The sequence below is a fragment of the Thecamonas trahens genome (genome assembly GCF_000142905.1).
Source record: "Thecamonas trahens ATCC 50062 unplaced genomic scaffold supercont1.42, whole genome shotgun sequence".
Classification (NCBI taxonomy): Eukaryota; order Apusomonadida; family Apusomonadidae; genus Thecamonas; species Thecamonas trahens.
Window position 1 is genome coordinate 104,829 of NW_013657638.1, and position 13,764 is coordinate 118,592.

The 13,764-nt window shown below is 63.1% G+C and overlaps 5 protein-coding genes across 5 annotated transcripts; 3 read left to right on the top strand and 2 right to left on the bottom strand.

The window, feature by feature from the left end:
* Window positions 1-80: 80 nt before the first annotated feature.
* AMSG_08488 (uncharacterized protein) lies at window positions 81-1,859 on the top strand (the record flags this gene model as incomplete). The annotated part of the gene is made up of 1 exon (XM_013899725.1): window positions 81-1,859. One exon carries the CDS (start codon window positions 81-83, stop codon window positions 1,857-1,859), a length of 1,779 nt encoding a protein of 592 aa, XP_013755179.1.
* Window positions 1,860-1,880: 21 nt separating this feature from the next.
* AMSG_12169 (uncharacterized protein) lies at window positions 1,881-4,442 on the bottom strand (the record flags this gene model as incomplete). Its single annotated transcript, XM_013899791.1, has 3 exons — window positions 3,553-4,442; window positions 3,091-3,291; window positions 1,881-3,050 (listed from the first exon to the last, which is right to left on the bottom strand). Exons 1-3 carry the CDS (start codon window positions 4,387-4,389, stop codon window positions 1,881-1,883), a joined length of 2,208 nt encoding a protein of 735 aa, XP_013755245.1. The 5' UTR covers window positions 4,390-4,442.
* Window positions 4,443-4,815: 373 nt separating this feature from the next.
* Window positions 4,816-11,571, top strand: AMSG_08491 (fibronectin type III domain-containing protein). Its single transcript, XM_013899726.1, has one exon. The coding sequence runs from the start codon at window positions 4,870-4,872 to the stop codon at window positions 8,812-8,814; it is 3,945 nt and encodes a 1,314-aa protein (XP_013755180.1). The 5' UTR covers window positions 4,816-4,869; the 3' UTR covers window positions 8,815-11,571.
* Window positions 11,572-11,664: 93 nt separating this feature from the next.
* Window positions 11,665-12,919, top strand: AMSG_08492 (enoyl-CoA hydratase; the record flags this gene model as incomplete). Its single annotated transcript, XM_013899727.1, has 2 exons — window positions 11,665-11,840; window positions 12,167-12,919. The coding sequence occupies 2 exons, from the start codon at window positions 11,665-11,667 to the stop codon at window positions 12,849-12,851; spliced, it is 861 nt and encodes a 286-aa protein (XP_013755181.1). The 3' UTR covers window positions 12,852-12,919.
* Window positions 12,920-13,028: 109 nt separating this feature from the next.
* Window positions 13,029-13,718, bottom strand: AMSG_08493 (uncharacterized protein; the record flags this gene model as incomplete). The annotated part of the gene is made up of 1 exon (XM_013899728.1): window positions 13,029-13,718. The coding sequence occupies one exon, from the start codon at window positions 13,716-13,718 to the stop codon at window positions 13,029-13,031; it is 690 nt and encodes a 229-aa protein (XP_013755182.1).
* Window positions 13,719-13,764: the final 46 nt, after the last annotated feature.

A 13,764-nucleotide genomic window follows, 5' to 3' on the forward strand; every position in this document is an offset into this window, starting at 1 on the left:
CCGTTCCCTTACCCCCTACCCTCCCCCTCCCCCCTCCCCCCCCACCCCCCCCCCCCCCCTTCACACCACCCCTTCCAACCATGCGGGTCAAGGTCAAGTGGAAGAAGAGCCAGCTCGAGATAGAGGTCGACAGGTCGGCCCCGGTCACAGCCTTCCTGCAGCAGCTACAGACGGTCACGGGCGTCCTCCTCGCCCATCAGAAGGTGCTGGTGCCAGGCGGCCGCCTCCGGGCCGACGCGGTGTGGAGCGACTATCCGCGGATGAAGAATGGGTGCGCGGTGATGCTCTTCGGCTCGCCGTCAGTCGATCCGCGTCTCCAGTCGCACATCTTCACCATGCTTCCCGACGAGCTGCTGCTGGCCATCTTCCGCTTCCTCGACGTCACCTCGCTCGCCCGCGCCCGCCAGGTCTGCATCCGCTTCTGCGCCGTCGCCTCGGACGCTTCGCTCTGGCGCCCGGTCTGCGACGCCGGCGAGTTTCGCCTCGAGCACGTCTTGGATGCCTCCATCCGCGGCGATACCTCCCTCCATCGCTTTCATCGCATGTTCTGCCACAACCTCAACCGCGCAAGGACGTGGGCCGAGGCCGACGTCGATTGCACCCTCCTCGCCTATGGTGACACTGCCCCGCGCACACTCCACACTCTGCAGTTCTCGCCGCTCTTCCTCTGCGCCTCGGAGCGCCGCGCCATCGCTAGCCCCGAGTCGCTCGCCGCGCCCGGCAAGATCCACGTTTGGTCCATGGCCGACGGATCGCCGGTCAGCACCCTCACCGCCACGTCGTCGGCCCTCATCCACTTTCGCTTTGCCCGCTCCACTCTTGTTGCTGGCGCTGCCGACGGCGCTCGCGTCTGGGATCTCGATACCATGGCCTGCCGCGGCTATCTTGCCGCCGGTGACTCCATCGCCGCCGTCGACGTCCTCCCCTCCGCCAACGCGTGCATCCTCGCCCCAACTGCTGCGCCCGGCCTTGCACTCTACGACCTTGAGACCGAGGCTCAGCTCCGCTGCCTTGCACCGGGCCCACTGGCCCGCGAGTGCCTCCGCCCCTCGTGGGCCTTTGTCGACTTTACTGCCCGCACCTCGCGCTCGGCCGTCCCGCTCTGGTCGATGGTCTCACTTCGGCCGCTCGCTCACGCTGCGCCGAGCGAGGCACCAGGGAGCTCGACCGCCGATGCACTGCCACTTCTTGACCTTGACACCATTTCGGGCCCGCTGGCGCACGACCCGCTGCCTGCCGCGACGGGCGAAGACGATTCGGGCTTTGCGCAACCTGTTCCAGCCCCGATCATCTCTCACATCCTACACGACGCCGCTGCCGCCGCCAATCCATTCATGCACTGCTCCGCGGCGTCCGATCACCTCGTCGCCGGCTTCACTCCTTCACAGGCGTACGTCTTTGACATTCGTGCTCCGCTCCCGGTTCGATCCTTTGCTGCAAACAGCGCCGGCCGCAACTCAAAGATCACGCCCAACCTCCACGGCGCACTCTCGGCGTCGGGTCGGTTCACCCTGACCGATCTCGGCACGTCCAAGCCCATTCTCTCCATCCGCCCCGACACAGACATTACCACCCACGCCCAGACTCACGCCATGGACTTTACCGCGGTCCGTGCCGTCTTTGCCTTGGCCACCATGCGCTACCCTGTCGTCTCGGTCGTCGATTTGCAGACCGGTGACCCGATGGCGTTTCTGGACGACCCTGTGCTCATCGACCGTGTGTCAGGGGGAGCCCGCGGAAATGGCGTTTACTTTCCCGGCTCGATGTCGTCGCTTCTGCAGGCCTCGCACGAGCTCGTAGTCTGCGGGCAACGGACCGACGGCGTCTCGATCTGGGCCGCCGGCCTCGCGCCGTTTTGACGCCAGCGTGTCGACCCACATCTAGGTCTGCGGCTCGGGCGCGTCGGGAGCTCCCCGCCGGCGGTACACGGTCTTGGACACCGGCTTGCCGGCAAGCGTAGCATCGACGGCAGCGTCAACGTTGGCGATGACCGCCAACTCGTCAAACGAGCGTACTTCGATGATGAGGTCAAACGGCGAGGTGCCAGTCCGGTTGAGCGTTGACTTGCGCGCAGCACCTGCTGCGGCTGCCTCGCTGCTGGAGAGAATGACGTCCGTGATGCCGCCAAGCAGCGTGTGCTGCGCCTTGTTGGCGGTGAGGTCTGCAAACGTGTTGCCATGCGCGGTGGCGATGACGCACACGCCCCGGGCAGCAGTCGTCGCTGCTGCCGACGCCTCGCCGGAGTCGCGGATCTCGTCGATGACCACAACCTGCGGCGAGTGGTTCTGCACCGTCTCAAGCAGAACCTCCCGCTGCCTCTCACGCCTGGCCACAAACATCCTGCGCGCCAGGCCGAGCGAGGCGTGCGCCACCGTGCCCCATCCGCCGATCTCGCCCGAGGTGTCGACAACAACCACGCCCTTGCGCAGCTCGGCCGAGAGCTCAGCCACCAGATCACGGAGAAGGGTGGTCTTGCCGGAGCACGGCCGGCCGACAAGGAGCACTGAGAGCGACTTGCCCTCGTTCACGGCGCCGAGCACGCCGGTCACCACCGTTGTCTCGAGAAGCCGAGACGATCCGGCGTAATGTCGCCCGAGCCGCAGGGTCATCGTGCTCGGCACCCCGACGTGCTCGGCCTTGGAGATCCGATGCAACGTCGAGTCGATTCCGATCCGCCGATCGGTTGTGTAGCCAGACTGCGACTGTGCCTGCAGCTCCTCGTCGATCCGCTCTAGGTCGCCAGTCGTCACCAGGCTCCCGATAACCGCCTTGCGCCGGCTCGGATATCCGCGCGGTGTCGTGCCAATTGCATCGACAAAAACAAGCTCGGCCTCTGCCCCCGTATCGAGCGCAATCTCAACGACCCCGCTCGTCTCACTCTCCACCGCCTCGACGATCTCCTTACCGAGCTCGGGACACGCGCGGAGGAGCAAGTTAAACAAGATGAGATCCTCAGCCGCGCTCGTCGTCATCTCCACCGGAGCGTCGACCGCGACAATGGTCTCATTCACGTCTGCCGTGGGCATCTTCTCTTTCGCATACTCTTTCGACTTGGCGACAACGTCTGAACTCAGTCCCATGCTTGGTGACCATCTTCTTCACCACGCCTGTTTTCTTCGGCCCTGCTCCAAACTTGTTCTTGAGGCCCTTCCAGTGCGGTGCCAGCAGCGGCAGCTGCGCCACCACCGTTGCTTCAATCTTGCCGCGGTTCTCGACGTGGGTGGCGACAACTTTGACCACAAAGCGGAGAGACTGGGTATCGACCATGACGTGCAAGTTACTCGTGTAGTTCTGCAAAATAGCGACGAGTGTGACTGGTTCCACAGTTCACCTCACAATCGTCCTGCCCCCCGCTTCTGCGCGGCTGTCGCGTAAGTGTGCCATCGGTTCATGGGTTGTGCCCTCGTTTGCGAGGGAGATGTGCCCTCGGTCGACTCAACGATTTTTTTTTGTTTGTTTCGCCGCGTTTGCTACCGCCGCCGGCATACAGCCTAGGCGAGGCGGGGTGAGGCGAGAAGCTGGTCGTCACTACGGTGCAAACCACGCGGCGACGGTCTCAAACACCCAGCTAGCGGCTCCGTTCCGCACCAGCCGCCGCCTGTTGTCAAGATCAAAGTCGAGCTCCTTACCCGGACGCGGCTCCATAAAGTCGCTGCCGTAGGCGAGGGCAAGATACTCTGCTGCGGCGCCGGGAGCCGGGCAGAGCAGATCGATGTCGGGCCCAAGCTCAAAGTGCCGACAGACACAGAGCTCAGCAAAGACGTCCCACGCCCGCCAACCACCGTGCTTTGCCCGAATGCGGGCGTCGTAGGCCGGATCAAGCAGCAAGTCCTCGCTCAGCAACTCGACGTCGACCGACGCCCGGCCGGCCCATAGCACAGGCGTGTCAAAGCCGGTACGGACGAGCCAGCTCCAGGGCCAGCCCGAGGCCAGGGAGATCCGCTCGCGATGGAGCGGCGAGAGCTCGCGGAGGGCAGCAGAGACCATGGCGTTGAAGCAGCCGAGCGACGAGCCACGAGGCATGAGCACATAAACGTCAAGGTCGTCGTCGCCACGAAAGCCCCGATACAGCTCAAGGAGCGAGCCGCGGCGAAAGATGACGACAAGGCCGTGCTGGACGATCAGTTGATGCAGGAGATCGAGCAGCAGCGGGCCGTCGCGGCCCCATTTGTCCGACGAGCGCGGCATTGGCCATACATGTCGGGATGTGGAGGCACTCGGATAGGCACAGACCGGGAGACGCTCCAACTCGACCTTTGTCAGCATGGTGGCGTATCGCTGCGGCGACGACGGGCAGGGTGTCGGGCGATGGAGGAAGAACAAGCCAAGGAGGTTACAGACCAAGCAGAGGCCTATGGCCTTTACCAGCCGTCCGCGCCATACACCCATTCCACACACTATTCACCTCACCCACCGTCTGATGCTGGCAGTGAGTGAGTGCGGTATGGTAAGAGGGGTGGTGCCGGTGGTGCCGGTGGTCGTCGGGCTGCCGCCCCTCCCAGCCCATTCAGCCCATCCAGTCACATCATGCATAGGCAATGTCCACAAATGATATCGTCCCGGCAGTACAAATCCTCCGACACCGATCATGCCCGCGATGATTCCTGTCCCCCTTACCCCCCCCCCCCCCCTTCCCCCGTCACGGCATCTCCTCCACGCACCGCGCACGACTCAAACACAACCACTTTCATCGCCATGATCCCCATCCCTCCAACACCCCGTCCACTACCACTACCCCCCCCTACCCCTACCCCCCTACCCCCCCTACCCCCCCCTCCCCCCCCCCCCCCCGGCCGTGGCCTGTACTTCTACTCCAGGACTGTGTTGTTCTGTCTCTGACGTGTTTGCAAAAACTGGATTCGCCCGCCAATGAAGTTGAGCCAGACCAGGTCGTTGTCTCTCATGGCAACGTGGGTGGTTGGAGTGATCCTCCTGGCTGGGTTTGTGGCACTCGGTGCCATGGCCGCTCCTGACATTCCGCAGTGTACGGCAGAGGTGGATCTTCCATACACGATGGTGGCCATGGAAAACAAGCTTCCAGATGAGACTATTGTTGCTGATGTTGATGGAGACGGGTGGTCGGATGTGGTGTATGTGGGTATGGATGGTGGGTCTGGCGAGCTTGTTGGGTATGTTGCTTGGCATCGGTTCAACAACGAGTCTGGCGCCTTTGACTCGCAGCGGCTAGCGTTTACGCATGCGGGAAGCATAGTGAAGGATGTGGCCGCTGCCGATTGCGACGGTGATGGCGACAAGGACCTTGTCGTGGTTGTTGAGGATGGCAAATCTATCGCGTGGCTCGAGAACATCGACGGGCGTGGTGCGTTTGCTGCCCCGCGCTCTGCTGCTTCTGGTGTCACCGTTGGCACGCATCTTGCTGCAGCTGACGTAGATGGCGACGGGGATGTGGACGTGGTTGTGGCTACCGGCGACGCGCTGTATGCGATGGTCAACACTGATGGCGCGGGCAAGTTTGGCCCGCTCACGGCGATCTCGTCGAGCCTGTCTTCGATCACTGCCTTGGTTGTGGCTGACCTCGACAACGACGGGGACGCCGACCTGGCGACTGCATCTGACGGTGACAACACGATTGCCTGGCACCGCAACAGCGGCACAGGAAGCTACGCGAAAGTGGTGGTGTCATCTGCGGCAGCCGCAGCAAAAGCTGTGGTCGCGGTCGACATCAACGGTGACACTCACGTTGACCTTGCGTCGGCGTCGCAGAACGACAACAAGATTGCATGGTATGCAAACTCGGGCGCGGGCTTGTTTGGAGGCGAGCAGATAGTGTCTACCGGCATCCAGCTTGCGACCAAGCTCGCTGCGACTGACGTGGACGGTGACGGACTGCCCGACCTCGTCGCCGCAGCATCACAGGCCCTGACTCGGCGAGTTGTTTGGTTCCGCAACACGGGTGCTGGCTTTGCCGGAGAAACACCTCTAGAGCCCGGGCTCGAGCCGCAAGCGATGGTTGCCTTTGACTGCGATGGCGACGGTGATGGCGATGTCGTGACTGTTAAGGCGTCTCCAGGCGAGTTAACCGTCCATTTGAACGACGACGGCGCCGGCAGCGCATGGACTAACCGGGTTCTCACGATGTGGAGCCAGCGCAAACAGGCTATTGTGGTGGCAGACCTGGACGCCGACGGCGACCTTGACCTCGCAGTCGCATCGGATGCAGGAACTGCGCTCCTATGGCATGAGAACACTGGCACTGGCGCATTTTCCGAGGCGCGGCTGATCTCTACCAGCTCTGCACTTGCCGCCTCTCTCGCGGTGGCAGACTTTGACGGTGACGGAGGGGCAGACGTGGCGGTGGCATTCAAGGCGGATATGAAGGTGGCATGGCACCGCAACATGGATGGCCGCGGTAACTTTTCGACCGAATTGGTTGTGCAATCAGGGCTAGTCCAGCCTGTGTGGATAGCTGCCGGTGACATTGATGGCGACACGGACGTCGACCTGGTCATGGCGTCCACCGCGGCAACTGTGGTGTGGTTCAACAACACTGACGGCAATGGGGCTTGGTCAGCCGCAAACGTCATTGCTTCCGCGACGGTTAGCAACGCGGTGTACCTTGGCGACATGGACGGCAATGGCGCTGCCGACGTAGTAGTGGCTGGCTTGCCGCTGTTCTGGATGCCTGGACTGGGTAGCGGTGGGTTCAGCGCTATGCGCGAGCTCGACAGTGACACCGAGACATCGGGCGCCGCGTTGGGCGATGTTGACAGCGATGGCGATGTGGACGTAGTGGCCATGCCGGTTAGCGGCATCTGGATTGCGGTGTACGAGAATCTTGGGGCCGGTTTGTTTGGGTCGCGGCTTGTAATTGCGTCGGCGAACTCGCCAGTCGCGGTCGTGCTCGGCGACATCAACGATGATGGCTACATCGACGTGATGACGACGCGAGTGGATGACGTCGTCGTTCACTTTGGCAGCAGCAGCGGTCTGCAGCATTTCACCTCACCGCAGACGCTTGGCTCAGCACAGGATGGGCCCGGCGCGCTGGTTGTAGGCGACCTGAGTGGCGACGGCAGGCTCGATGTCGTGGTTGGCTCACGAAACGACATGCGCATTGTGGTTTACCGCAATATGGAAACTAGACGCAAGCCCATCATGGGGCCTGGGTATACCTCTGGTGCCGATGTGCTGGTGGCGGCAGACTTTGACAACGACGGTGACCTCGACGTGGCCGAAGGCGGCTATAACATGCCATTGGTGTGGCGCCCGAACATTGACGGCTTGGCAAGCTTTGGACAAGGGCGGCAAGTCGAAGGCACAAGCAATGTAGAGGTGCTGGCGGTTGGCGACGTCAATCAAGATGGCAGTGCCGACATTGTGGCAGGGTTTGCCTTCCCGACGCGCCAAGTTGGCTGGTACGATAACGTCGATGGGCTCGGCGGGTTCAGCAGCATCAACGTGGTGACTGGGGCGGGTGCTGTGGGGCACGATCCTGTTTCACTCGTGATTGGCGATGTCAACGCCGACGGCTACGTCGACGTTGTACTGACGACTGCGGGCGGAGGGCAAGTAGTTTGGCTGGCCAACTCCGGAGCGGCTGGCGGACTCTGGCCGATGCAGGTGGTGATGGCATCAGCGCCGCTAGTAGGGGACGCCGTGGTGAGTGACTTTGACGGCGACGGTATCGTTGACGTTGCGGCAGCGGTCCGCGGAACAGGACTCGTCGAGTGGTTTGTCAACAACGGGACCGGGCTGTTGAGCGGCAGACCACCTGCCGCGACCATGGACCAGGTTCAGTTTCTGCACGCGGACGATGTGGATGGCGACAACGATGTGGATCTGGTCTGCAGCTCGTTGAGCGCAGTGGCCTGGCTCGAGAACAGCGACGGAGCCGGAAGCTTTGTCACCCACGTTGTCAGCGCGCCTCTTTCTCCCATCAGCGACATGGCCGTGGGCGATGTCGACGGCGACGGTCGGATTGATATTGTTACCGGAGACGACACAGGCCTGGTTTTCTACATGGGCTCACCGGTGCCGGACGTTTTTGTGGCCAACGTTCAGAGGTACGACACTTCTTTTGTAAGCCTTCTGGCGGCTGATGTCGACGGCGACCTCGCGAAGGAAGTCATGGCTACCGGTGTGTCCGGGGGCGTCTCTGCGCTTCGTCTGGCGTCACGGACAGCACTGGTCAAGTTCAGGCCGCGGACGCTAAGCGGAAGCGATGGCACAAGTACGTGCGCAACAGCGCCGTTCTCACTGTCGTGTTTGTCTGCACGAGTGAGGGGTGCTTCCAAGTGCGTGACTGACACAATTGTTCTTGCACCTGGACGCTACTCGTGCAGCTCGACCGGCCATGCGATGCTCACGAGGAGTGTGTTGATCAGCGGACCCGCGCAAGGCGATGTCCACTTTGAGTGCGAGGGCGGGGTCTTGTTTGATGTGGCGCCACCCGGCGCCTTGGAGCTTGCCAACATGACTATTTCTGGCCTCGGGACAGTCAACTCGCTGGCCACCGGCGCGCCGGGTCTCCGAGTTGTTGGAGCCGGGGCGCGACTGGTGCTGCGGGAGGTTGAGATCCGAGACGCAGAGTCACGCCGGGAGCTGACCTCGGTTGCCACCTATGCTGGGCTCGGCGGAGCACTGCTTGTCCTCGACGGCGGAGTAGTCGAGGGCCACAACGTGACGATGGCAAGGTGCTCGGCATTCGACGCTGGTGGCGCGGTGTACGCGTCTGGGGCCGGCAGCCGGATCAGCCTTGTTGCCTCCCGCATCGTGAACTCGTTTGCGGGGTGGAGGGCGGCGGGATGGCACTCGCCAACGGAGCAAGGCTGGAGCTGGAGCGATGTGAGCTGAGCGGCAACTCGGCATCGCTGGGCTCTGGCGGCGGGTTGGCAATTGGAAGTGGAGCGACGGTCAATGTGGTGGCAACTACGATTGCAAACAATGTCGCCAGCCGCGGACTCGGTGGCGGCATGCTGTTGCGGGGCGGCGGAAATGGCAGTGAGCTGATGAGGTGCGAGCTGATAGGCAACAGGGCCCGTGTTGGCGGCGGCCTTGCGATCATCGAAAACGGGCTTGACGGGCATGTTCTGGTTGACGCAGTGCAGGACGCGACGCCCGCGCCTCCTGTGTCGAGCGGGAAGATTGAGCTCGTGATGCACGACACGACGCTTGCGGAGAACGAGGGGTCGGTGGCGGGTGGTGGGCTGGCGGTGTGCGGGGCGTTGTTGTCGATCCGCGGAAGCGCAAGCACATGGTCGCGCAACTCGCTGGCATACCCGTCAGCAGAAAAGTCATCGGCAGACGGGTTCTTGTGCACACCAGCCGGGGCGAGCCTCCCGCTGTCATCGACGCCGTGGCTGGTGGAGGACGGGCCTGGAATGACGGACCGTGGGCGAGTCAACGGGCCGCCAATGGCGCTTGAGTGGGCAGAGGCGCCAGGAGCGCTGACTCAGCTTGGCGACGTCGTATCAGGCTCGTTTGTGGTGCGGGATGTGCTCGGCAAAGTGGTTTCGTACGCCAACGTGGTCGTGGAGGTGGAGTTGTCGGGCGCCGGACTTGTGATGTCGTCGGCAACAAGCGATGTTGCGACGGGCGGAGGGGTGACTGCCGTGTCGACGACACCGCTGCGGCTTGCGGCCGGCGCATCTCTGGGGAGTGTTGGAGTCGAAGTGCGGCTTGCTGGGCGCGGCGAGTCGTTGGACGGTACACCGCTCTCTGTGGCGCCACTGAGTGGCGCGAGTGATGTTGCAGCATGTGGGGTGGGATTTGGATTCCGCGAGGTGATGGTGGTGATCGACGGCGACACTGTGGATGCAGGCGAGTGCGGGCGATGCGGGCCCGGCACGTATTCGGAGGTGACGTCTTTGGAGGCGTGCCGAGTCGAGCGCGAGTGCAATGAGTTTTCGCTAGATGTCCGTGGCAAGTTCAACGCGAGCTCTGCGGTATGCGTGTGCCAGGCCGGATACACGTTGGCGGGTCGGGACGATGACGAGTATGCCGTGTGCGTGGCTTGCCCGACTGGTGCGATCTGCGCGATGGGAACTGGGGAACCAGTGCCCGCACCCGGCTACTTTGCCGAAGACACCGAAGGTGGAGTTGTGTTTCTGCGGTGCAAGCGGCAGTCTGGATGTGCTGGCGGCTCGCTGTCGACGCAGTGTGCGCGCGGTTACAGTGGATATCTTTGTAGCAACTGCGAGGCCGGGTACTTTTCCAACTCGCGATCCGAGTGCGTCGAGTGTCCGAGTGCGTCTGGCGCGGTGCTTGCGGCGACTCTTGTCTCGCTTGTGCTTGGCTCTCTGCTGGCGGCGATGGCGATTGGCGCGGGTGTGGCGCGAGCGCAAGCGGCGAAGAGGTCTGCCGATGGAGGAGTGGTGGCACTCCGCAGTAGCGTGCTACCGGCAAGCACGTCGATGGTGGTGGTGACGTGCCAGGTGCTGGGTATGTTTGCCGAGGCGCAGTTTGAGTGGAGTGCGTCGTCGCGGGCGGCGCTGGGCGTGTTCCGTGCGGCCAACATTGATGTCAACTTGTTTGCGTCCGAGTGCTCGCTCTCGTCGTTCCACGCCAAGTATGTGATGAGTGTGGCAGTTCCACTGGTGGTCGTGTTTGGCGCGGTGTGCGGGCTGGTGGCGTTCAAGTGGGTAGGCCCGGTTATGCCGCTGCCGTTTGGACTCGGCGAGCTGCGGACGATGCCGGTTGCCACGCTAGTTGACGCCGGGCTGTTTACGATGGCGCCGCTGTTGTACATTCCGGTGGCGCGAGCGGTGCTTGTGCTGTTTGACTGCACATCAATGCCGAATGGGCGGTATGTGATCGATGTGGATCCAAGCGTGGCGTGCTTTGACGGGCGGTGGTTCGGAGTGTTGTCGGTAGGCGTGTTGGCACTGGTCGGGTATGTGATTGGAGTACCGGGGTACTTTTTGTGGTGCCTCATGCGGTGCTCGTCGAATCTACTGGAGCCGAGCACGTTTGCGCGGTACGGCGGCCTGTACAAGCTCTTCCGAGTGGCGTACTACTGGGGCGGAGTGGCGGAGCTGGGCAAGCGGCTTGTGATTGTGGGCATTTCCGTGTTTGCATCCGACCAGCAGCTGCTGCAGATTGGGCTGCTCCTTGTGGTTCTCCTGAGCTCTTCGTATGCAGTGCAGTCGCTGCAGCCATACTACCTCCCACTGTACAACGCGATCGATTTTCGGTTGACTGTGGTGCTGGTGGCGATGCTCGTGCTCGGCACGTTTTCGTACGCTGAGCGCGGGGGTGGCGGCAGCGCGGAGACTGCGATCTCTGTGTTTGTGGTGGCCGGACTGGTGGTCTTTGCAGCAGTTGCCGTCCACGCCATTGTGGCCGACATCCTGCACATTATGGCGTGTCGGCGCGATCGGCAGCACCCGTCGAGCCGACGGGCGGCGCGGATGGCGGCCATGCTCGAGCGCGAGACGGCGGACATGGATCGCACCGGCGTTGACGCCGAGCGCGTCATTGCACTCGAAGCCGCAATGGGCGCGCTCCAGCACAGCGGGTCGCGAGGCGGCAAGGGAGACGAAATCGAGATGGATCCGCTTGTGGCAACAGCAGTGTGACGGCCTGGCGCGGCGGTAAATGGGGGGCAACGACGGGCGTGACTTTGGAGCGGTGAAAGCGACCAGGTCAGGCAGGCGAGGCGGTGAGGAAGTGAGGGTATGACTTGACTTTGGAGCAAAGACAAGAATGTTTGTTGCGCGTACCGCCATTGCTGCCGCCCGTGCTGGAGCTGGACCGTCTGTGGGCGTTGTGGGAGCGTCTGTGGTGGGAGGGGTGAGCCGCCCGCTGGTGGCCACCCTCTTCTCGGCTGCCCAGTCGTCCTACGAGCACATTGTGGCCTCGGTGGAGCGGGAGGGGACTGTGTATGTTGGGGTGTGGGGGTAGAGGGGGGGTGGTGGGGGGTGGGTGGGTTGGTGGTGGGGTGGTGGTGGTGGTGGTAGGGGTTGGTGTGTGTGTGTGTGTGTGTGTGTGTGTGTGTGTGTGTGTGTGTGTGACTCATGTGTGGCTGTTGTCTGGCTGATATCTGGCTATGGCCGTGATCTTGGCTGTGCCTGTGCCTGTGGCCATGACTTTGGCTATGGCCGTGACCTTGGCTGTGCCTGTGCCTGTGGCCGTGGTCTCTGGGCTGTGGATGGACTATGACTGGTCTCTGGTCGTGACTCTGCTGGACTGAGCTGGGCTGGGACAGTGGCCTCGTCCGCCTTAACCGGCCCAAGGCTCTCAACGCGCTCTGCTCGCCGCTGTTTGAGGAGCTCAATGAGGCGCTCGCCAACTTTGATGCGGACCCGAAGATCGGCGCCATGGTGGTGACCGGGTCGGACAAGGCCTTTGCTGCTGGCGCCGACATCTCGGAGATGGCCGACAAGGAGTTTGCGGGCGTGTTTGCCGGCAAGTTCCTCTCGTCGTGGGACGCCATCACCAAGCTGACCAAGCCGGTCATTGCCGCCGTCAACGGCTTTGCGCTCGGCGGTGGGTGCGAGCTCGCCATGATGTGCGACTTTATTATCGCCGGCGACAAGGCTCAGTTTGGCCAGCCGGAGATCAAGCTCGGCACCATCCCCGGCGCCGGCGGCACCCAGCGCCTGACCAAGGCCATCGGCAAGTCGAAGGCCATGGACCTCTGCCTCACGGGCGACTTTATGGACGTCCATGAGGCCAAGTCGTACGGCCTCGTCGCCCGCATTGTGCCCGCCGACGAGCTTGTCGACTCCTCGCTCGACACTGCCGCCAAGATCGCCGGCTACTCGCAGATTGCCAACGCCATGGTGAGGCTGTCAACGCCTCGTTCGAGACCACACTCGCCGAGGGCCTGCACATGGAGAAGCGCCTCTTCCACGCCACCTTTGCCACCGCCGACCAGAAGGAGGGCATGAAGGCGTTCCTCGAGAAGCGTAAGGCCGAGTTCAAGCACCAGTAGAGTGTTAAACTGCGAGGAGCTCGCGTCGGGCCCCTCGATCGTACAGCAGGCCATTGCAGGCGGTGACCTGCTGTGAGTGGACAGCGTACTCGCGCGGCAGCCACAGGCTGCAAAAACAACGTTCACTCCATGGCTACTTGCGGCACTGGTCCTGCTGGCGAGCGCGCCGGCGGGCAGCAAGCGCCTTGCGCTGAGCCGCACGCCTCTTCGCCGCGCTCTGGGCGCGGAGACGGTTGCGGTTGGCTCTCAGCTTCTTCGCACGCTCGATCTGGCGACGACGCCGGGCATCCGTGAGCTTCTTGTTCGCCTCGATCTTCTTCAGGAGGGCGCTCTTACGAGCCGCACTGTCAGCCTTTGTCACCGTGCAGTAGCAGTACGTGACAGGCGTCGTGTCGCCCCAATGGAGCGGGTTGTACAGGAACTGGCCCTTGTTGTCGCGGATCGCCATGCGGTACCCGGTGAACGTCCGCCACACCGTCATGCGGTGGCCGCTCGGGCACTCGGCCGTCGACGACGACAGCGCCTGGGCGAGAGCCGCCGACGCCCGGTTCGCGATGGCGCGTGCGTAGCTGGCCCGCTGGGAATAGCCGCGCCGCTCGTAGATTGTGGCGTAGCGGGCAACTGATGACTTGATGAGGAGATGCAGGTTGTTGTTGAGGTCGTTCTGCGGGCGGTTGTTCTGATCAACGGCACCGTTGACCGGGCACACAACAAGGGTGCGGGGCCGGACCCGCATCGGCTTGACTGACGCGTACGTCGTCTTTGCTGCGTTCGGCGAGTACACCGTCACTCCACGCGGCCGCAGCACGCCGCTGCCCTGCATCAGGCCGCGCACGTAGCAGACTCGGCGAGTGCAGCGCCCCGTCAGA

What these genes read in the sequence shown, in the direction of transcription:
- AMSG_08491 (XM_013899726.1), top strand. Translation starts at nt 4,870, where the DNA reads ATGAAGTTGAGCCAGACCAGGTCGTTGTCTCTCATGGCAACGTGGGTG.